At 37.2% G+C, this 24,406-nt stretch overlaps 2 protein-coding genes across 2 annotated transcripts; both read right to left on the bottom strand.

Moving 5' to 3' along the window:
• Positions 1-294: 294 nt before the first annotated feature.
• On the bottom strand, positions 295-2,109 carry LOC142161851 (E3 ubiquitin-protein ligase ATL31-like). The gene has a single exon (XM_075217663.1). The coding sequence runs from the start codon at positions 1,921-1,923 to the stop codon at positions 610-612; it is 1,314 nt and encodes a 437-aa protein (XP_075073764.1). The 5' UTR covers positions 1,924-2,109; the 3' UTR covers positions 295-609.
• A 16,644-nt stretch (positions 2,110-18,753) lies between these two features.
• Positions 18,754-23,478, bottom strand: LOC107794081 (uncharacterized). Its single transcript, XM_016616536.2, has 4 exons — positions 22,693-23,478; positions 22,090-22,224; positions 21,824-22,015; positions 18,754-19,097 (listed from the first exon to the last, which is right to left on the bottom strand). Exons 1-4 carry the CDS (start codon positions 23,191-23,193, stop codon positions 19,002-19,004), a joined length of 924 nt encoding a protein of 307 aa, XP_016472022.1. The 5' UTR covers positions 23,194-23,478; the 3' UTR covers positions 18,754-19,001.
• Between the last annotated feature and the right edge of the window lie 928 nt (positions 23,479-24,406).

The raw sequence follows: 24,406 nt of genomic DNA, 5'->3' as shown, positions 1-24,406 counted from the left end.
CCCACAAACTTTAAATCCTAGTTACATCTCTACCAGTGACATTATTAAAATGGATCAGAATCCTCTAGCACTTCCATCTAATTAATCATAATCCTTCTTTGAAATCGAACCATTCTTTACTTATCACAAAAAATCAATATCAAACCCCCATCATCTTGACTAACAAAGATAAAGAATAACGAAAGCAATTTCGTACTCTTTTCCGTTTTGATTTTTTTTTTTTTTTGGATTGGACAATGAAATTAACAAAAAGAAATACACGTACTTACATCACTAGAGGACATCGTCCAATCAGGAAAAAAATAAAATAAAATACATGAGACTTTTTTTTATTACAGCAACTATAGATATGCACAAAACTTAAAATAAATATAGAAAAAATTTGAAGATTTTTTATTTTATAAAAAAAATAGTAACAAAAATGTTTTTCTACTAAACCTGTAAAATTGAAAGTCAACTTTGGGCTAATATACATTTATACCTTGACTTGCCTTAATTTTCAAGGTGGGGCCCAACCTATCATGAGAAAGACGGTCCTCTTTTATAGCACACGAAAAGTCGCCAGACGCGTCTCCAAAAACGGTTATCTCGAACCGGATTGAAGATTTACTAAACCGGAGGTCGAGCCGAGTCAGCAGACATCAAAGAGGTTTCATCACCTTTTGGTTCCAAGCATTTAAACGACGGTAATTTGACGGCGTTTTTCACACTTCCAGAGGTGGAACCCTCACCGGTTTCAGCTCCAACTTTTGGTGATTTTATTGATGAACCTCTAGAAATGAATGGTGGTGCAATAGTGAAAACCCACCGGTCCGAATGTCCTTCCGGTTCGGACCGATCGATCCGTCTGTTAGATCTAGCACCCCTGCTGCTTCCCTCTCCAGTACCGGTTCTGTACCCTTTTCTTGAACTTCCGTTTCTTGGTAAGGCAACTCCAAAGCTCTTAGCCCGGTTCAATAATGCCCGGTTCATTACCTCCTTACGAATCCCCTCTGGTAACCTTAGGGTGTACCGGTCCAAATTCTCACCCGGTAGTACTAGTGAGTGGCCGGTTGAATGTGACCTGAACTTGCTAAATATCCTTGGCTTCATGGAAAATGATCTTGGTGAAAGAATCGGCATGTTGAAACTCAAGTTTCTCTTTACTCCCGGTTTAGTTGAACCCCCTTCTTCTTGCTTCTGAACCCGGTTCTGCACGTTGAAGCTCAAATTCCGCTTCACTCTCGATCTAACTGAACCTTCTTGTTGTTGCTGCTGAACCGGTTCTCGTTGTTCTTCGTCGCCCTCTATGCGTATCGAAACTTCTTCGTTTTGCTGTTGAAGCTCAGTCCCCGGTTGTTGTTGACCCTCTTGGTTCAACTCGGAAACTTGGGCCGGCGATTCACCGGGTTGAGGGGCGAGGTTAGCTCGGCAAACCGGGCAAGTATCATGAGATTGAAGCCAAGCATCAATACATTCCGGGTGAAAAACGTGATCGCACTTAGGAATTAAACGCAGCGTTTCATCATCTTCAAACTCGTTTAAGCAAACAGCACACTCCAAAGCTCCTTTACCAATATGGTGATCCTTCACTTCAGCATATGTAAAGGTCGGAAAAGTCTCAATAATGGCTGCATCAAGTCCACGCGCCGCTGCAGCACGGCGGCGCATAGACAGAGCTCGCCGAACGCTGCCGCTAGTAGAGGACTGAGTACAGTGTCGGATGTAAACAGAGAAAGCGGCCATGAAAAAGAGCGCTGCAATTAGAACAATTATGATAATTGCCAGAGGTGGATTGAGCTTTGCATATTGAAACTCACTTTGATTATTTTGTGGCTGTGCCGCTGCTTTGGGAATTATTACTACTAATAGACATGAGAAGAGGAACACAAAGAGAAGATAATCAGAAACTGACGAGTTCTGCTTAATTTTAGAATTACCCATGTCGCATAAATCTAAGGAAATGACCTTGGAAGTTAATAGATGGTGCTTATATATAAGCTTTGAATACCAAGATTTTAAAAATGAACTTGTTTTTGCAATTTGTAGCCGTACGGGGTTGGGTTTGATTGACCAGCAAGAAAGAAAGGGGGATCCTACTTGGCAGAGGGAATTGAAAAGGCAGCTTCTTCAAGAAAATGCTTAATCGGTAGATTTGTGTATAAAAAGAGAAGATAGGCTGGAAAAGGGTTTTTTTTTTTTTTTTTTTTTTTTTGCCAAAAAGCACTTTTGGCCAAAAATTGAGGTGTTTGGCCAAGATTTTGGAAGGAAAAAAAGTGCTTTTGAGGAGAAGTATAAGCAGTTTTAGAGAAGTAGAAAAAAGTAGTTTCTCTCTAAAAGCACTTTTTTGAGAAGCACTTTTGAGAAAAATACAACTATAAGCAGTTTTTTAAAACTTGGCCAAACACTAATTACTGCTCATAAGTGCTTTTCAAACTAATTAGTCAAACACAAACTGTTTCTCACCAAAAGTACTTTTGAGAAAAACACTTTTAAAAAAAAACATTTCTCAAAATAAGTTGATTTTTGCAGCTTGGCCAATCGGGCTATTAATCATACAGGCTAGCTACTTCTTAAGAATTTAATTCGGTTACTAGTATTTTGTTATTTTGGTTATAGCCAATGTTTTCAAAAGTGTGGGTGTAAGGCGAGACATTTTACATATGCCTCAGCGAGGCGTAAACCTCAGATACGCGGCGTAAGCTCCATAGATATTTAATTTTTAATATTTTATAAAGTAATATAATTACATTAAATATTTATAAATAGGTAAAATGGTATAAAAATTTAAAAAATATATAAATATATGTGTGTGTGTGTGTGCGCGCGCGCGCGCGCTTCATCCCCACAAAAAACTAGTCAAAACAATTTATTATACGCTACTTACAAGCACAAATAACTTGAGTCGAAAAGAGTAAAGTTTTCTATATGGAAGAAAAAAAATAATGACTAAGCTGCAATTTAAACTTTGAACTTGCTATTATGAAGGATAATGAAGTTCTCTTTGTATTTGTACAAAAAAATTGAATATTCGTTGCTTTTGGAAGATATTAGCAGACTAACGGACAAGATAAAGAATTAGAAAAGACCATAAATTAAGGCTCCAATCAATGAAAAAGGTCTTGATTTTTAAATTTAATACATTTCAATTTCTTTTTAAAACTTTTGAGAATTTTGGGTATTATATGAGGACTTATTCAACAAATTTTATTTTAATTTGAAAAAGTTTCTGGGATTTACGCCTCACTATAAAAGTGCGCCTCAAACTTCCGGACATACGCCCCGAATTGCTGGGTGTACATCTCTTGAGACTTTCGCCCCATGGCTCGTCTCGGGGCTCGCCTCGAAAACGTTTTTTAAAACACTGGTTATAGTCATGACTATTCCCGCTTTCTACACGGAATAGTTAATTAAAACCAAAATTTTCGTATAAAATTTATATTGATATTAACTATTAGCAATGACAAAAAGATGAATAAATGTAACCCTAAATTTAATATCAGAATTAGTATCCTAATACCTAGGGGCGTATCCAGGGCTTTCAGGGGCATGTGAACGCATGCTCCCTTCCCTATATTTATAATAGTGTTATATTTTTTCTTAAAAAAATTATAATTGTGTGTGCTCAAGCTCAAATTATATTACGATGCATTAGTTATTGGGCACACCTCTCTAAGAGAGGTTGAGAGTTCAAATCTTATGTCAATCTTATTATTTTTTACCTTTCTTTTTTTGCTAGAATTAGGCACCTCCACGGAAAATGGGCACGTATGGTTTCACTTATTGTGTATTAATTAAGTATTTTTTTGGTTTAATTTTTTCTTTCCAAATTTTCAAGACTAACACATTAAAATTCTTATTCTTCTTTTTTCATCTTAAAATATTACTCCCTCTAGTCCTAATTTATGTGTCATGCGTTTTTAGTTCGTCCAAATACGACTATTATACTTTTTTATTTAAAAATAATTTAACTTTAAAATACCTAATTACCCTTAATAAATTGAGTTACATCCATACAAATATTTATAACTTAAACTCTATATCGAGTCAAATAGTGTCACATAAGTTAGGACGGAAGGAGTGTATAATTAAATAGATGTGCATATTAAAATTAGTAGTAGATGATAATGTAGCATATAAATCAAGGCTTAATTAATCTCACCATTTTCGATATTGAGTAATATATATAAGAAAATTACTATTTTTAAAAAATTTGGTTTGAACTTATAATTTCAAAAGAGTAATGGGTGCGATAGTAAGTGTAAGCACGTGATTTTTTCTCTATGAAAGAATTACTCCCAAAAATTCAAAATAAAACGATTTTCCTTGCTGTGTAATTTTGAGAATTTTTGTGACATTTTTGGATAATTATTTGTATTTGTCTGTGCATATTTATTTGTTAAATTAATAAAAAATACAAAAATATGTCGCATTTTGCATGTAGTATTTAATTCTACAATTGTTGGTAATTAAGTTTGTTTTACAAAAATTGAAAATTACAAAAAATAGGCATCTTTTGCATTTTTAGCATTTAATGTTCATATGTACAATTTTATGCTTAATTATTACTTAATTGTGCGTTAATTATTATCGGGAGTTAATTTGCGCTTTTATAACTTATTAATAATTTGAGGATTTTTAGAATTTAGTTTTAGAAAAATAAAAGAAGAAAAGAGAGCAAAAATATAAAGAAACCGGAATTGGGCTCTTCTTCAAATTCAAGCCACAAGCCCAAAAAATACCCAACCTTCCCCATGACCCGGTCCATTTCAACACGGGTCGACCCGGTCTGCCCCATAACCCAAATACCCAACACCCTTATCTTCCTACCTTACACTTCACAAAACAAAACAAAAAAAAAAACCTAAAAACTAAACCTAACACTAACCATCCCCCCCCCCCTTCCTCATTTTCTTCTTCTCCAAAAAACACCCCAAGCTCCCCTCCCATGGCAGCCATGGCTGCTGCCCTTCCCCCCCGTTCCTCACACCTCCAACACACATAGCACACACCACGCACACACACCTCCAAGCAGCCATGACTGCTGCCTCATCTTCGTCATCGGAGCTCGTCAATGGAGCTCATCAATGGCGACCAGCAGATCCGCCATCGTCATCGCACCACCCAAGCCACGAACAACCAAACTCCTGCTGCCCCGTCGAGCTCCAGCCATGGACGTGAGCTGCTGCTACGTTCAGTTTCGACGCTCCAAACGCAGCAACATTCAGTCCGTCACGATCGCTGCGTCTTCGTTTCTCCCTGGCGAGCTCAAAGTTCGGCCATGGCTGATTGTTCTTGCTTCTTCTTCTCCATTCGTCACTGTTGTTGCTGCGTTCTTCTCTGTCCGTTGCTGCTGCCTGTGCTTCTTCTTCTCCAAGATCACGTTGGTTGCTTCTTCTTCTCCAAGATCACGTTGGTTGCTTCTTCTTCAAGATCGTTGCTGCTGCTTCACCCTTTTTCCGGCGCCCCCAGTCCAAAAAAAATGAGACTCAACCATCTGTTTTCAGTCCAGTCCAACAACGAGACTCAACCATCTCGTTTGTTCGAGCTTTGGTCGGGGTTTGTCGAAACAGTTCATACACAGATCGAGTTCGTCGAGTTACAGCGCGTCGAGGTTGCCATTCGAACCCAGGTTCTTTGTTTGTATTGGAGAAAATTTGTGTTCATGCATTTTTTTTTAAAGTTTGCTGCTTTTTGAATTTTTCAAGTGAGTGTTTAGTTTAGTTTGAATCTATTTGTTTGTTATGATCAATTTCTTATTTTTGTTAAATCTGAAAGTAGGATTATTGTTAAAAATTTGTTTTGTCAAAATAATTCCTGCTTTTTGTTGTTCATGGTATGATTTCAGTTTGCATCATTTCCGTTAATTGTGATTCATGTTTCAGTTTATTTTTGTTGGTGATATTGTTGTCTCTTTGCTCATTCATTTTTTGTCTAAGTTAACCCGGATTGGTTCCCAATATGGTTAACTTATTCCCGTTAATTTGAAATTGTATGATTCATCTGTGTTCATGAGATTTGTTGTTGAAATTTGTTTAGAAATTGGTCATATTTGCTGTATTTTGGTTGAGATTGATTAGGTGATTGGTTATAGCTGATGGGGTAGTTTGGTAAATTGCAGTATGTTCAGGGGTAAAATGGTAATTGCAGTAAGGTCGGAGGGGTATTTTTAGAATTAAACATTTGAACCATTATTTAAGTTAAGCATGGAGGACAAGATGTAATGAGGTGGGGTTGATATAATTATTTAATATAATGGGGGACAAGACATAATGTAGTGGGGTGGGAATAATGTAATTATTTATGTTAAGCATGGGGGACAAGATGTAATGGGTTGGGGTTGATATAATTGTTTAATATAGTGGGGGACAATACATAATGTAGTGGGTTGAGAATAATGTAATTATTTATGTTAAGCATGGGGGACAAGAGTTTAAAATAAAGAAAATATTAAATAGTGGGGACAAAGCATGCAATTGGAAGAATATTTCGGGTTGGGGATTCAAGACAAGAGTCTTGTTATAAATAGAGTCATTTGACACATTTTAAAAGGACTGGACTTGAATATTAGACTTGAACATTAAAGACTCAAACTTGAGAGAAAAACTGAGACTGAACTTGAAAGATTTTTGAGGATTATTTTGAGAGAAAGACATTCCGAAAATCTCAAGAGTGTCAGAGAGTTTATAAAAAGAAAACAAAAACAAAGGGAGAAGCGAGTTTAGTTTCGGGTTTAATACACGCGTGGTTTGTTGCTGTTTAGTTTGCTTACAAACTTTTGGGTTTATTCTATTGAGTTGTTCGGTTTTTCCTCAAAGTTTTCTGGGCCTTGAATCTGATTCGAATTTGTTGTTGTTGGGTTGCTGTTGTTGCTGTGTATTTACACTACTGCTGCTTCTACTGATCTTCATCTTCTTTCCTTGCTTTCCCAAATACCAGGTACACAAACTGATACACTGGTTCATCTTGTAAGCCACTCGAGGCATGAATGCAAAAAATGAGAAAGATTTGAAGTTGTAATTTAATGTAGTCTTTTCTTTCTTTTACTGTCTGTATGTAGAATGTTCTATGCATTGCCATGTAAACTCTTTAAACAACTCACCTTCGAAACTTAACTATAATAACTCGAAAGTATGTAAATAAAGTAGGACCTTATCTTCATTTATTTTAGAAAACGAAAAATAGAAAATGTAGTCATGCTAAGATTATCCTTTTAGAAATAATGAGACGAGTCTCGCCAAATAAAAAATGCAAATTGCGGGGCCCTCAAAAATTGGTCATAATAAATACTTAGAATTTGGGATGGACTGTTTAGTGAATGTCACTGCCTTCCCCAAAGATAATAACGCGTTAGACTCTTTAGGCGCGACTTAATTAAATTACATTCTTAAATTCGGGTGCGCATTTATGTGACCCAAATTCAAATCTCGACGGAGTTGGAATGTATTAACAACCACGGGTGCATTGATTGTGACGTGGTTCGAGATGCGTTTTCACGACGTTGCAATTCTATAAAAAATAATAATAATAATAATAATAAAAGCGGCTTAAACTTAATAAAAGCACATAAGTCATAACATGTATTTAAATCAGATATTTAGCCCTTATAAAAATTTAAGCGACCGTACTAGAACCACGGGATTCGAGGGTGCCTAACACCTTCCCTCGGGTCAACAGAATTCCTTACTTAGAATTTCTGGTTCGCAGACTTCATTTGGAAAGTCGAAAATTTCCTCGATTTGGGATTCAAGATAAACAGGTGACTTGGGACACCAAAAGCCAAACCTTTCCCAAGTGGCGACTCTGAAATAAATAAATAATCCCATTTTCGAATATTGTCACTTAAATTGGAAAAACTCCCTCACGCATTTTACCCCTCGGGGCGGGCGCGCAAAAAGGAGGTGTGATAGCTCTGGCGACTCTGCTGGGGATTCAACCCAGAACCTCTGGTTCAGGGTTCAAGAATTCGAGCTTAAAATAATTGTTATATTTGGCTTTATTATCTGATCTTTATTACATGTTTTGGCATAACGTGCTAAATGTTGTCTTTTAACGCTTTGATATTATCTGAACTGTATATAAACTGTGTCGAAACCCTTCTCTTCTTACCTCCGGGGAGAAGCTCGCTGGTCGAGACTCCCTATTCTGTTAGTGTCAATACCTGAAATAAGAAAGAGGTCGGACAAGTTACAAAGCCGGACGATCTCGCGGGTCCCCGGTACGTAGCCCCTCCTCGACTCGAGTTGTCCGCTCGGGTACACAGTCTAGAACATATACCCAGGATAAACCTAGTATAACAAAACCTCATGTCGGATCCCTAGTAGGAACACTTATTTGCATCATGTTGCATTTGACATAGGGGACTCAACATAGGGGTTGGGTCCGTCTAGGACAGGCAACCTGAAATGAAAAGACCATCCTGCTGCATCCCGTTTGTTTGACGCATTTATTTGCTTCAGTTCTGCATGCTGACCGGTTTCTAAAAAAAATCTTTAAAAAAAAAAAAATAGCTGCGTAGGGAGATAATTACTTATTTTTGGAAAATAAAACCAATATCCAAGTAGTGTCAAAACCTCACCGGAATTTTCTAAAAAAAAAAGAAAAAAAAAATGAAAACAAAATTTGTCTTTTAGTTTGATTTATTAAAAAAAACATATATATATATATAAAAAATTCCTTTTAATCACTTTCAAAATTCAAAAAAAAAGTATTTATTTAAAAGTAAAAAAAAAAGGGAAAATTCAAAATTCAAAAAATATTGTTTCTTTTGTAGTATCTCTTTTATAGTTCAGACTAATAGTCCAAGCACTTCCTTAAAAGATTTTCGAAATTTCAAAAAAAAAATGAAAAGAAGTTTAAAATTCAAAGAAAAAAAAATTTCCTTAGTCTTCGTCTCTTTTAAAAAAATAAAAAAATAAAAAATATATAGAAATCCAGAAAAAAAAAATATTTTTTCTCCTTTTCTTTAAAAAATTGTGTTTAAAAAGGGGGTCTAGTTTATTTCCCTATTCGGACCGAACTACGCGGGTTTGATTCTCACCGGATGTGAGATACGTAGGCAAACATCATCGGTTCCGACCCCAATTTTCAAAAAATCCAAAAATATTTTTTATTAGTTCCTTCTTTAGAAATCTTTCCTTAGAAAATTCAAAAAAAGAAGAAGTTTTCAAAACTCAAAAAAAGGTAGTTTCCTTCTTTCTGAAGTATTTCATACGGAAAAAGAAATAAAAAAAATAATAATAAAATCTAAAAAAAAATCAAAATCCAAAATACGGGTTTCCTTTATTTTGAAGTATTTTTCCCAAAAAATCAAAAAAAAAATCAGAAAAAGAGAGAATCTATATATATATATATATATATATATATATATATATATATATATATATATATATATATATATATATATTCGTTCTTTTAAAGACTTTCCTTCTTTAAAAGTCTTTCTTTCATAAATGCCATAGAATTAAAAATTAAAAGTCTAAAAATATTTTCATTTTTTCTTTAGAAGTACTTTTGTAAATTTAAAAACAAAAAAAAAACTCGAAAATATAAAATATTTTCTTAAAAGTGCCTCTTTCGAAAATTCAGAGGCGACAACCAAAATCCAAAGAAAATATTTTCTTTCTTATTTTAGAAAAAGAGAGAACAAATGAAAATTCAAACAATTTTTTTTTTAACTTCTAAAATTCTCAAAGTTCCAATCAAAAAAAAAGGTCTTTCTTTCAAAAATAAAAATAGAGTCAAATTCAAAAATCCAAAAAAAAATATATCCTTTTCTTCTTTTAAAGCATTTTTTTTTAGAAACAAAAATCCAAAAAAAAAAACCTTTATTCTTTTAAAGCATTTTTTTTTAAAAAATTATTCCAAAAAGAAAAAAAAAGAGTTAGTTTACTTACTCTATTCACGATCGCCCGAACTACGCCGGTTTGATTCTCGCAGGGTGTGAGATACGTAGGCAACCCTCATCGGGTCCAATCTCCCCTTTTTCAGAAATAGCCAAAATGTCAGAATTTTAATTTATGAGTCAGGTGATGCCGTTTTGTCAAGAATAGCCGAATGTTCCCGAAAGGGACGCCGGATGGCTGACTTTGCATAAACAGCCATTTTTGGTCATTTTTTAAAATTTTGACCAAATTGCCCAATGGCCTTAGGATCCTCGTCCGCGAGGCTCTGCGAGGCCATGTTCCCAATGTCGGGTCACCATTCTGAAGAAAGAGTCATAAATAAATCAAGTGATGCTGTTTTGTCAAAAACAGCCAAATGTTCCCGAAAGGGACGACGGAAGGCTGACTTTGCATAAACGGCCACTTTCGATCATCTTTTAGAGTTTTGATCGGTTGACCCTCACAGCCTTAAAATCTTCATCCCCGAAGTGCTGAATGGCCGTGTTCGAAAATCGGATCTTTCTTTCTAAAATATAGTCAAATCATTTTTGAGTCAAATCATTTTTGCTTAAACCACCTTAATAAATGTGCAGGATGAGTACAATGCAAAATGAACATTTGTTTCTTTATTTTTGCACTTGTTAGTTGAGAACTACGCGATCTGATTCATGCGGGGTCATGATACGTAGGCAATCCCCATCGGATTCAATCATAGCTATAAAATAAATTGAGTAAAAAAAAACTGAAAGAAAAGGAGAAAGAAAATTGAGTGAAAAAGAGAAAAGAAAAAATAGTGAAAAAAAGGGAAAAAAGAGTGACAAAATAAATAAAAAAAAGAGTGCAAAAAAAAAAGAGCGGCAAAAACAAGATCAAGAGTGGTTAAAGAGAGGTAGGAATAAAAGAAAAAAGGTACATAGTGAAGAGGGCTAGTTTAAGGCCGGGATAAAACATGCAACTCGTTCAAACACATGGTAAAAACGTTTAACTGTTTAGGTGCATTGCATCCCATCGTGCGATTTCCTATATGTTAAATGCCTCAAAACTAACAAGGTTGTGTGTGTGAGTAAATTAGCCAGGTTCTGTTTAGGTGATTGGTTTTGTTGGTATGCGGTGATGAGCAGCCTTGCACGCGGCCACAACATTATACACAAAACTGAGCTCCACCTCCCAGAAATGCCCATCCTTACCAAGCTCCATATAGTCCCCAATCAAATGTTCCTCAATACAATCCTCACCCAAAAGAGTCTTTCAAAAGGAATCAGTTCACCCCTATTGGTGAATCATACTAAAGCTTGTTCCAAAAGCTAATCAGGCGAAGTCTGCTGCAGCCAGTGGCCCCAAATCGGCAAACACCGAGTCCCCCCTCCCCGCATCGAGCTAATACTAGATGTGAATACCACTCTGGAGCAGTGGGACACGGTACAAAGGACTGTTGGTCATTGGACCCTCAAAATGGCAGTTGAAGACTTGATTGATGCTGAAAGAATCGTTCTCCAGGACGAAAAGGTTCCTAATATGATGAACATTCCCCTGCCTACTCTCACAAACGGGCCAATAGACGGAATGATCTGTGAAGTTGAGGAATTTGATCTGGCACTGAAGGCTATTGCAGCCATTGCCGAGACAGACGAAAAGCCAAAAAACGATTGTCAAGCCTGAAAGTTTCCCATCAGACGGGAGTCTCGGTAGCCAGACTTGCTATCCTTTCTGCATCTGGATTGACCCAGGGTGTAGTCCAGATGTTTTACTTTATTGTCTTACTTTCCGATGTAAACCCTTCTACCTTCAAAAATTAAAAAAAAAAATCAAAAAAAAAATCAAATGAAATTGATATTTCATTTTCCCGGAATGTCTCTTTTCTTAAATCTTGTCAATTTTCTCATTCTCTTTTAGTTCTGTTAAATGCAGATTTCAATAATATGACATGCTTGCGGACTTCATGCCCGGATCTTAAAACTCTGTCAGACCTCGAAATAATGAATCAAGAATTGGGTCGCAATGAAGAATAGCTTAAGGAAACAATACAAAGAGTTGGAACAACTGAAGGAAAATTGGTTCTCGAAATTGGAAAGGTCCATACATTACAACAAGAGTACTGCCAAAAAGAGTGCGTTGTACTTGGGATACATCAAAGGAAACGTCCTTGAAATAACTGTCAATGCAAATGCAGTCAAAAGGTACTATGTTGGATCCTTTATATAATAAAATCTTTTCCGGTTGAGATGACGAAAACTTTCATTCTCGCTACCCAAAACACTATCAACCCTTTGCAAACCTATTTGAGCTGGTTACTCTTCTTTGATTACCCTCTTTGGAACTTGAAAGTATTATTGAAAATAAAATGGAAAAAAAAAGAATCGAAATGAAAAATAAAGAAAAAAGAAGAAGAAAGAATTGGAAAAATGAGAAAATATATATACAAAAAAAAGAAAAGACAATGAAAATGAAAAAAAAGGGAAGGGAAGTGAAAAACAAAGCAAATCAGAAAAACAAAAAAAATCCAAAAACAAAAATCCAAGAAGTCCCCCAAAAGTGAAACTGGGGCAGAAGTTATAATGGTTCGGCAATGATCCCGCCCAAAAGGTTCCAAAGTTGTAGTTCAATCCAAATTCTTTTCACCCCAAACCTTGTTCAAGTCCTTCTGATCAATCGGCAAAGTGGTTCAAAATGGGAGGATGGAATTATTTGGATATGATACAACAAAATGAGAAGAATAAAATGAGAGAGTCTTATTGGTGAAAACCCACACGGGCACCGTAAGGCGACGGTAAGCAGAGAAAATCAAAATGAGAAGTCTTGTTAGTGAACACCCACACGGGCACTATAAGGAGATGGTAAGAAATGAGATGAAAAATGCCCGCTCGTGAAAACCCACAAAGGGCGCCCATGATCGAAAATAAGATCCTCACAGCCTTCAGCATCAACAAAGTCCTGGCAAGGTTCCTCGGTATTCAAGGCAAAGTTGTGATGAATTTTTGAGAGTCGGACAGTTTACACAGATCAGACATCTAGTCCAAAAGGCATGTCATGTTCATTGAAGTCCGCATGTACTCCAGATAAGTCCTTCTCTACTTTCCCCGAAAGGGACACTTCTAGTTTTTAAACTCATTCTCCATTCAATTATTTGTTTCTCTTTGGATCCTTTTAGTCTAACACTCTTCCAAAACCAATACAAAGAAAGGATGGCAAGACTGATTTATAGGGCTTTCATTTGATACACGCTAATGTGCAAAAGGCACCCAGCCTCAGCAGGTGCATCAAGTCGACCTCGACTGGCCATGGCGGCCGATGCTCAGGAATCAACACTCTTGGAAGGAGAAGATAAAATTAAAGCACCTATAAAGGCAATTGAAGTTGAAAGGGTTGAGTTTCACATGGCTAATCGCCTCAGCAAAGTCGAAGAAACCAAGGTACCCCCAAATGCTCTAAAATTGAAGTTGGAAGAAAGAAGACAGAAAAGAAAGGCCTACAAAGAAAAAAATAAAGTTGGAAAGGTTAAGTCCCACGCGATTAGCCATTGCAGTTAGGTTTGAGGATCAAAAAATTCCTGATGCTCCGGAAAAAAAAGAAGAAAAAAAAACCAACATTGATTGAGCCTGAACTATGTCTGACTTGATTCCGAAAGGATACGTAGGCAGCCTCTCTCTGGGGTTCAGTCACACCAAAAATAAAATCCAATTTACCCTGAAGTTGAAACTGGGGCACACCAAATGGTTCAGAAGTTGTAATTTCATCCACAATTCTTTTACAAAGTACAAGTCCTTTGGATCAATTGCCAAAGGCAGGGGAAACCAAGAGATGTCATGTTTGGAAGCCGATACATTCTAAAATTGAGAGAAATCGAAAATGAGAGAGCTTGTTTAGTAAAAAAACTCGCAAAAAGTGCTATCAGGCGACAGTGAGAAGAGAAATGAGAGAGGTCGACTAGCGAAAACCTGCTAAGGGCGCGGTCGGCCGAAAAGATGATGCCACCTCAGAAAGTTCTGGCAAGGTTCCCTGGTTCGGAAACATAGATCCGTTTTGGTTCATGAGGAAATGCAAGTTCATGAAGATCAGGCATCCAGTCCAAAAAACATGTCATGTCAATTTAAAGACAGCATGTTTGCCTCAAATAAGTTTTTCTTGTCCCGAAAGGGACACTTCTCTTTTTAAATTCGTTTTCTCCTCTCTTTGTTTACCCTTTCCTTAAATCCTTTTCGTTTTAACCCTAAATTCCAAATGTGTTGGAAAGAAAAGGTGGCAGGACCTGTTTCACGGAGTTCCGTTTAGTAAGAAGTGAAGAAAATACCCCGCTTCAGCGATACGTCAGTTCAATCCCGACTGATCATGATGTTGATTGCTTTCGAAGTAAAAAAAGAAAAAAAAGAAAAAAAAATAATATCCGCCAAATCCCCACAGATTCTCCCCTTGTAAAAATCCCCACAGAGTCTCCCTTTGTACAAATCCCCACAGGGTCTCCCCTTGTAAAAATCCCCCAAAGAGTCTGCCCCAGCAAATCTCCAAAGAGTCTGCCTTGTGAAAATCCCCACAGAGTCTCCCCAATAAAAATCCCCACTAAGTTTGCCTCGGTAAAAATCCCCAAACAGAATGGGATGGAAGAATCAAAGCCTTACACGGGCGAATCATCGCAAAATCCGGAAATGCGAGTCTGTTCAGTTTTAAAGGGGATCGCTTGTGAAACCAATCAACGACAGAGTTTCTCAACAGGAATAAGGACGGGACCGAGCAATTGGAACAATCAAGACCACCGAACCAACCACCGTTTTCAAACTGACAATTGTTCTTTGTTTAGAAAATTGAAATAGGTGCGATCCAAAGCAACCGTGCAAGAAGCAGGTGCCGCCCAAAAGGAAAAGAAATACGTGAATGCAAGAAACAGCTTTGCAATAAGGAATCAACCCAAAAGGAAAGTTTCCCCAAAATTCTCTCCTGCATTTTACTAAACAAAAATGAAAAAATAAAAACAAAACAAAAAAGGAAGTAAGAAGAAAACTCAAAAAAGAGGGTTAGTTAGAATCCCCAACATTTGCTTTTAGCCGACATTAGGGCTCCAATCCCTGAGTTGAGCGTTTTTCCTTTAGCCAACATTAGGGCTCCAATCCCTGAGTTGAGCGAATTTCCCTTAAGTCGACATTAGGGATCCAATCCCTAAGTTGAGCGTTTTTCCTTTAGCCAGCATTAGGGCTCCAATCCCTGAGTTGAGCATTTTTCTTTTAGCCGACATTAGGGCTCCAATCCCTGAGTTGAGAAATTTCCATTTAGCCAGCATTAGAGCTCCAATCCCTGAGTTGAGCATTTTTCCTGTTAGCCGACATTAGGGCTCCAATCCCTGAGTTGAGCGTTTTTCCTTTAGCCAACATTAGGGCTCCAATCCCTGAGTTGAGCGAATTTCCCTTAAGCCGACATTAGGGCTCCAATCCCTGAGTTGAGCGTTTTTCCTTTAGCCAGCATTAGGGCTCCAATCCCTGAGTTGAGCGATTTGCTTTTAGCCGACATTAGGGCTTCAATCCCTGAGTTGAGCAATTTTCTGTAAGCCAGCATTAGGGCTCCAATCCCTGAGTTGAGCAACTTTCCTTTAGCCAACATTAGGGCTCCAATCCCTGAGTTGAGCGTTTTTCCTTTAGCCAGCATTAGGGCTCCAATCCCTGAGTTGAGCAATTTTCTTTTAGCCGACATTAGGGCTCCAATCCCTGAGTTGAGCAATTTTCTTTAGCCAGCATTAGGGCTCCAATCCCTGAGTTGAGCGTTTTTTTCCTTTAGACAACATTAGGGATCCAATCCCTGAGTTGGGCGATTTTTCTTTAGCCAGCATTAGGGCTCCAATCCCTGAGTTGAGCGATTTTCTTTTAGCCGACATTAGGGCTCCAATCCCTAAGTTGAGCGATTTTTCTTTTAGCCGACATTAGGGCTCCAATCCCTAAGTTGAGCGATTTTCTTTTAGCCGACATTAGGGCTCCAATCCCTGAGTTGAGCGAATTTTCCTTTAGCAGACATTAGGGCTCCAATCCCTGAGTTGAGCGATTTTCCTTTAGCCAACATTAGGGCTCCAATCCCTGAGTTGAGCGTTTTCCTTTAGCCAACATTAGGGCTCCAATCCCTGAGTTGAGCGAATTTCCCTTTAGCCGACATTAGGGCTCCAATCCCTGAGTTGAGCAGTTTTCTTTAGCCAACATTAGGACTCCAATCCCTGAGTTGAGCGTTTTTCCTTTAGCCAGCATTAGGGCTCCAATCCCTGAGTTGAGCATTTGCTTTTAGCCGACATTAGGGCTCCAATCCCTGAGTTGCGCGTTTTTCCTGTTAGCCAGCATTAGGGCTCCAATCTCTGAGTTGAGCATTTGCTTTTAGCCGACGTTAGGACTCCAATCCCTGAGTTGCGCGTTTTTCCTTTAGCCAGCATTAGGGCTCCAATCCCTGAGTTGAGCGATTTGCTTTAGCCGACATTGGGGCTCCAATCCCTGAGTTGAGCAGTTATCTTTAGCCGACATTAGGGCTCCAATCCCTGAGTTGAGCGTTTTTCCTTTAGCCAGCATTAGGGCTCCAATCCCTGCGTTGAGCGTTTTTCATGTTAGCCAGCATTAGGGCTCCAATCCCTGAGTTGAACATTTTTCTTTTAGCCAACATTAGGACTCCAATCCTTGAGTTGAACATTTTTCCTTTAGCCAGCATTAGGGCTCCAATCCCTGAGTTGAGCGTTTTGCTTTTAGCCGACATTAGGGCTCCAATCCCTGAGTTGAGCGTTTTTCCTTTAGCCGACATTAGGGCTCCAATCCCTGAGTTGAGCAGTTTTCTTTGAGCCAACATTAGGGCTCCAATCCCTGAGTTGAGCGTTTTGCTTTTAGCCAGCATTAGGGCTCCAATCCCTGAGTTGAGCGTTTTTCCTTTAGCCGACATTAGGGCTCCAATCCCTGAGTTGAGCGTTTTTTCTTTAAGCCAGCATTAGGGCTCCAATCCCTGAGTTGAGCGATTTGCTTTTAGCCGACATTAGGGCTCCAATCCCTGAGTTGAGCGTTTTTCCTTTAGCCAGCACTAGGGCTCCAATCCCTGAGTTGAGCATTTTTCCTGTTAGCCAGCATTAGGGCTCCAATCCCTGAGTTGAGCGTTTTGCCTTTAGCCGACAGTAGGGCTCCAATCCCTGAGTTGAGCATTTTTCCTGTTAGCCAGCAAATTCCAGGTTACTTTCATTGTGTATCCAATATGTATAAATATATGTCCTTTAATGCTTCCACATTACTGTTCATCTTAAGAATGACAGTCTAATCTCATTTTATACTTTATAACTTTTATCCCTCCATTGTTGATTCACCTCAATATTGATCTATAATCTACCTCTGATAACTTAACCTTTTATGTAACATTGTCGCTAGGGTTCACGTTCCATCGGGGAATATGTGAAATGATTAGATTGATCCAGGGCGATATCATGCTTTCATAACCGTAACTCACAGCATCCCATACGATTCACCTTGCGTGGGTATTTTAATTATGTCCAATTCATGAGACCCCTTTCTTTTCTTCGTCAGATCATTACTCAATCAAAGGCCCAAAGTCATCTTTTATATATCACAATTACACCCTTATTCTATTACAAGGCAGCATTCCATCCCTTTTAAATGCTATTAGTCTTAGACTCCTTTGAGTTCATTCAGGCTATAGTGAGCTTTTATAACTTACAGAAACTATCTGTTCTTCTTGTTTTTATTTGCTTAATCCTGAGGACTTCTCCATTTTCGTTACCTTCTCACTCGCCTGTTCTTATCCTTACTCTTGTCTTCTAGAACCTTGTCGCTTCACCATACAATAGCTTGCGACCTACACATATCTATTTATATTACTTGCAACCTTTCAACTTCCTTGCATCATATATTTTCTTATGTCATTTTGGAACATCAAGCGAGACATCACATCGTCTCCAACTCTTCTTCACTCTCTTAGTCAGGCTTTTCGATACCTAGACCATAAGCTGGAAGATATGCTACTGACGATGCCGCTATTATTCCTAGATACTGAATCCCCGTGCTTCTAGCCTTTTATCCGAAGTAAGGATTATTCACAACCTAAATTAAAAAGCTCAAACATATAAACTTATTGAAGCAATCTATCAACCCGAGGAAAGTAAAAGAAAAGTAATACAAAATATTCATATAACGTTAAATTAGAAGAGCTGGAGATATAGAAAATTTGCATTTCAATTGCAAGATTTTTTGTCAAATATCAAGATTTTTGTACGCTCTAAACAAAGAGAAGTCGTTCATATGATTAAGACACTATATCACGATGAAACATTTAAAGATTTGAAGAATTTTTTTTTCTAAAAAGCCGAAGCCCACGGCCCTCGTAGGCTGGGCTGTAATAGCCATTTTAAGACCCATTAAGATGGCAGGTCGTACTATTTAAAAGCCCACAAAATTTAAAAGCCCACGAGGCTTGAGTTGGATTTCGCTGGACCTTTTTGATTGCTCTAATCAAAATCACTCCCAACGAGCCCACAAGAAGTGATCCCATTTTTTTCATCCAGCTAAATTCATGATAAGATTATGTCATAAGTTAATTTTTTTTCCGGTCGTTACGGCACGAAAGTTAATAATAATTAAAAGATAAAGATAGAGTTTCTAACGATACCTACAAGACCTCTATTTTATTGGACACAAGCTTGTTTTGAAAGATGGTACTTTAAGACTATTGAATCATATGCTGGTTTTAGAATTGGAAAAAGAACAACTAAATTTCGCAAATACAAGTATCTTAATTCTAAAAACCACAATAATATCAGCCTCTTTAGAACATAAAACAAAAGAGAACCAAAAATGAATTATTTAAATTAACCAAACGTATAGCAGTAATAGTTACAACTATAGCTTTTAATACAAGATCGTTCAAGACTGTTCGGCAACGACTAAATATTATCAGATACTTATATTAACAAAAATGTCAGGTCACACCTCAAAGTAGAAGGCTTATAACTACAGATTAAGATGTTCTCAAAAACTACTAAATTCAGAAACCTATAGATATAATACATCGAATACTTCAACAAAGAGGTCAGATTTACAATACAAATGATAAAATCTCAACCAAGACCAAACTTACATAACTTCAATTATATATTGATGAAATCCCAAACAATCCACGTTTAAATAGTTATAGTTCAACTGCCTTATCCCTTCCTCCCTGACACGCCTCCCCGCGCAGCTTGCAAAAGCAAGCATCGCAGTATGGCGCCAAACCATCAGTTGCCTGTAAATTTGTTCGGAGAAACAAACCAAAGTAAAGTTAGTACAACTGCATTGTCCACAGAATGCAAATGCCAATGATTACCATTTTCCAGACACTTCTACTCCACAACTTTGTATTTTATGCAAGCATTAACGACATTGGGATTTCCACTTAAGTTAGTCCATGTCGCCATGCCTCTACGGTTTATAATTTAGAACTTTGACATCTTGAACTTCACCTTAGTTGCACTTTCAATTTTCTTGTGGGAATATTCAGGCACGATAGTGAAAGTTAAATGTTAAGTGCTAAAACTCAAGTAGGACTTCTTGTGGGAATATTCAAGGCAGGATAGTGAAAGTTAAAAGTTAATAGGGCAAAAACTCAAGTAGGACTAGGAAAAGAATGACCCTAAAAGAGTTCACAGCAGAAAAAGTTTCTCTAGCTGTCACTGGAATAAAGAGACAATCTCCTCCTTTAAGCCCGCTTTTGACCATTCCAAATTCTGGAACTAGTAAGTACTTCGCAACTGTGGAATCTTTTTCATTAAACACTATAAAAAAAGATAAAGAAAAAGAATTTTTAAGAGAAAAATATATTTCGTCAAAAACAACCAGGATTTAGCAAAGATAGGGCTAATGTTCATCATTTATAGCACTCCAAACAAATAGGCTCTAGCCATTAAAAAACAAAACTAAGTTATTCTACTGCACATTACTACTTTTAATAGGTGTATAGTCAAGCATTCATAAGTTGCTGTAGTGGCATTTGCCCTTTCACCAAATGAATATAAAATGTTATGTTTAAAGAAATAGATAGCACAGCCACATTACTAAAAACCAAACACCTGTTGCGCATTGTTGGCCTTCTAAAAGTTACTTATGTTTGATATTCCCTTAGGCAAACCATAAAAAGCAAAACCCTAATGCGATGTGCCACTTGACATACCATTTATACAAAAACTTCCTATTTTAAAAAAACAAAACTTGTTCTTTATTATATTTTATCTTTTGGAACAGTCTTAGTTTTCTCGGGCTTAGTTGTTTAAGAAACAATTAATGACTATTTATGATATTTCTTGTACTTACGAACCACGTCATAAAGTCAGCATAACAAAATTGGGTATTAATAGCCACCAAAAAGGAAAGTGGCAATCCAAAACCCCGGGCGGCCTTACCACCATCAACACCAAAGGTGATGAACCAGAGTTAACAAAGTTATAGGACGACGGCAACAAATCCAAAAGTAGCACAACAGAACAAGGGGAAAAAAAGAAGAAAAAATATAGGCAAAATCTAACATTTATATTTAGTGGATTCAAGGTTCTGAGTCCTTCTAAAGTATTTGTTCAAGACTTAGTATTATGCTACTGTTCAGGGTTTTAACACATGGTTATGGTTTATGGTGAAAATGATGGATTCAACCGAACCCGCTCCGAACAATCTAGGCATGCATGTATATGTAAGAAGAAAAGAACAATGTCAAATGTGAAAACCTAATTAGATGCCAATATGAATGCCGAGAGTGTCAGCTTCTTAAATGTAAATATTATATATATGAAGCAAAAGGAAATGAAGCGTCTGCAGGTTGATAAAGATTGTTCCGTAGATGTAAAAACATCTGATGAATTCACATACTCTGTAGTTGAAATTTACCGCTTATAAATTTCGGCAAAGGAATATTGCAATTTTATTAACATACTTATTCTCCTATCTTCGACTTCCCCCCTATTCATATGCCTTCATATCCGGTGACGGAGCTAGGAATTTCAATATGGAGTGTCAAAATATAAAGAAGTAAACACACGAAGAAGCTAAGGGGAGTCAATTTATTCTCCTATCTTCGACTTCCCCCCTATTCATATGCCTTCATATCCGGTGACGGAGCTAGGAATTTCAATATGGAGTGTCAAAATATAAAGAAGTAAACACACGAAGAAGCTAAGGGGAGTCTACATATAGTATATATTCATAAGAATAAATTTTGACACCCCTAAACTTAAGGTGGATCTGCCACGGATCATATCCAATCAAGAAAATATGACTACGTGTAAATTTTTTTCTGTCTATTGTATACACGGTGACCAACTTATCACGAAATCCTGATCCAGACCACAGCTTTGCATTAACGTCATTCGAATTTCCACTTAAGCTACTCCATGCCACCAAGAACATAAGCGGAATACGAGAATTCAAATATCTTTCAGTTATCATTTAATACTTCTATCCAGACGTGGGCTATCAACAATATCAAACATGAAATATGTCAAGAAGAAATTTCGGACACTCCTGTCAAATCACATGGCAGTGTTTTGAGTACAAGTAATAAGGAAAAAAACAGATTAGTAAAGAAAAATGACTTGTGCTCGCAACTGAGGGAAGTCATTTTTCACACTTTTTAGGTGGAAAATATTTTCATGGTAACATGCTCCCCTATTCAAGGTAACACTAGAAAACGATTTCCTATGTTATAACATACACGCCCATGGGCCATGTAAAGCATGTTTTCTGTGGGATTCTCGAAACATACAGTGTTTGCATATAGTTATCCCAATGGACAGCCTATCCACAAGTCAATCATCTCAAAATACCAAAACCAACAAAGATTGAGCAACTAAAAGACTAGTTGCCATTGAAACACAATAACAAATAAAAGATTCGTTTATAAATGACCTATTTCACCCAACACACACAGACAAAAAAATAAAAGGAAAACAAAGAGGCAAATAGTAAACCTCGTTAGGTGTTTACCTCTTCTTTAGGCCGGCAAAAATAGATAATTGGATCATCAGCATTGCGGCGATTTTTAGCAGCATGGATTTGAAAAGTTTCGATAGGAGTACCAAGAGTGAGATTTAAGACTTTCACAGTCATCCAATATTCAAAGTACATGGTCACCGAACGATTCACCTTCTCAATCTTCAAAGCTTTGTACTTGAAAACCTACAAGGAGAGTCATTAGGTATCACTTACCGAAGAAACCAAGCCACAGAAGAAAATAAAGTCAGTTTACATACATTGCGCTCTTTCTCATTATATTCTTGGATAGCACGGTCAGCTAGTTCCATCAGTAACCCAACATCCTTCTTGAAATTATATGGTGCTATTCCAGCACATAAAGACGGACCGGGATGGACATCCAAGTCAAAACTCTGTCAAACAAGCAAGCAAAACAGGGATGAAAATTATCCAAAATGGGATAAAGAAGAGGGCTCATAATGAAACATCAGATTCGAGCTCATGACGGAGCAGTCAATTAGTTTAAAGTGAAAAGCGGTCACGATACGGGGATCGGAGATTTGATGCCAAAGGGGAACCGAAACAATTCCTAGGGACGCAGGATCAATATCTCAGCCTCCAGTATACATAATTTAATATACAAGTAACAGGTCTGTTAGTACTTGAGATTGAAATTTAGGAACAAAATTAGTGAAACAAGTAACAATGGGTTGGTTTAACTTTGATAAGAAAACTGACCCAAGGACATGAGATTAGATGAAATTTACATACAGTTAGCAATATGAATTGAAGCCATCAAAGCATAAAAGTACCCAAATATAAACTATAAGCTAAGGGAGAACAAAAAAAAAAAGCTGCAGGAGAAGTGAAAGGAAGCAAACATGGGTTTGACGAATCTGGCAGAAGTATGTGAGCCAAATTGGCTCGAAATCAGGGCAATGCTCCTCCAGAGCGCCATAGGGCAAACTGAAAATTGGGCTTTTGTCTTCATGGCATGAACTTGACGGATCACAAGTGCAATAGGGGTTTAGAGGCCACTCCAAGAGGCATCCACCTTGTGCAATTTGTTCTTCCCTATGCTTCTGCATTTGCGATTCCAGTTCAAGCTTTTTCTTCATATCCAGGGGCACAAACAGAGATTCTAATCCTCCTCCGTCAACAGGATTTTTTCGGGTCACCGATTCCGGACAAATTTTTTGCCTCTTACCCCGTGTGACACTCGGCCATCCTTCAACTGCAAGGTTTTCTCGATTCAACATTTCTGTCCCATGATTCGAGATCAACTTTTCCAAATCAATCTTTTTCCCATCAACCAGTACCACAGTAGTCACGCATCCTCCTGCAAGTTTTTCTCGCCTCGCCCTCTCTATCGCAATCATCATCAACGTTTTAGCCACTTCTCCTCCTCCTCTCGTAACGGCCGTGTCCCAGATCCTCCTCCGCGTAACGGTGGCTCCCAGCAACGTTTTTGCCACTTCTCCTCCTCTCCTGATAACGGCCGTAGCGCAGATCCTCCTCCTAGAAGGTTATTCCACTTCGATTCGGCCATTCTCCTCGTTTGATTTTGAGAAAACCTCCCTTTTCTATCTCCTGCAAAATTAGGTTGAAGCGATTGGGGGTAACCCTAACCCTAACCCTCGCCCTATCTTAACAATAAAAATAAAAACAAGCTACGAAAAGGGAAGATGTCATTTTTAATCCTTGAGTTATTGGCTTTTTGCGATTTTAATCCCTATTTTATTGGACTTTGCACATTAACCTTCACGTAGACAAAATCTTTGTCTATTATTTTACCCAAAGAAATCCTCTACATTTATTTACGATTAGTCTCTATATTGTGCAATACACAAAATATAATACTGTTAAATATCAACTAAAAGTAATAAACTTTCAAGTGCGTAAAATATGTATGAACATAAAAAAAAATATATATATATATAGAATATATAATTTGAATCAACTCATTAATAAGACTTTAATAATATTTTAAGGATAAAATAAAACTAAATATTCTAAGAGTTATGTTAAGAGTAGTAAATCACTTATCGAATGTAACTAATAAGGTTAATATTTTAACAATTCTGCAAATTAATTATTTTCGTTTCAAAAGTTTGAAAAGATCTGACCATATACAATTGATCTAACTTCTGTTTAGTTCGGATATATTTATTCCACGTTTACCTAGAGGAAAGTTTAGTATATTTAGTATTCGGATATTACTTTCATAAGTTGTTAAATAATTATTTTTGTTAACTTTAAAGTCCTAAATATTTGGTAAAAGTTTTTACAAGACAATCTTATCCAACATGAAATTATCATTCAAGGAAGTTTTATAGAATTATATTCATGGAAGTTGTATTGTATACATAAAATAACATGATTGTGTCCAAACTCCAAACTTTTATTAGATATAGTAAGAAAAGAAAGAGAAGTAGGTGCGGAATAAATAGATAAACAATTCGCACGCTCGTAATAAAGATATAACTATTTATTTGATAATAAAGATGTGGTTAACCTCCCCCACCTCTCTCTTTCACCTAACATTGCTTGCCTAGTCTTATATACTAATTGCCATGAATTATTCATTGTTTATTC

Source organism: Nicotiana tabacum, chromosome 7, assembly GCF_000715075.1.
Source record: "Nicotiana tabacum cultivar K326 chromosome 7, ASM71507v2, whole genome shotgun sequence".
Taxonomy (NCBI): domain Eukaryota; kingdom Viridiplantae; phylum Streptophyta; class Magnoliopsida; order Solanales; family Solanaceae; genus Nicotiana; species Nicotiana tabacum.
Note: the sequence above shows the minus strand (reverse complement) of the source record. Positions and strands in the feature narration are given on the sequence as shown.

What these genes read in the sequence shown, in the direction of transcription:
- LOC142161851 (XM_075217663.1), bottom strand. Translation starts at nt 1,923, where the DNA reads ATGGGTAATTCTAAAATTAAGCAGAACTCGTCAGTTTCTGATTATCTT.
- LOC107794081 (XM_016616536.2), bottom strand. Translation starts at nt 23,193, where the DNA reads ATGATGATTGCGATAGAGAGGGCGAGGCGAGAAAAACTTGCAGGAGGA. An exon ending in ATAATGAGAAAGAGCGCAAT is followed by an intron (nt 22,016 to 22,089) that starts GTATGTAAACTG and finishes CTCTCCTTGTAG; the next exon opens with GTTTTCAAGTACAAAGCTTT. An exon ending in TTTGCCGGCCTAAAGAAGAG is followed by an intron (nt 19,098 to 21,823) that starts GTAAACACCTAA and finishes ACAAATTTACAG; the next exon opens with GCAACTGATGGTTTGGCGCC.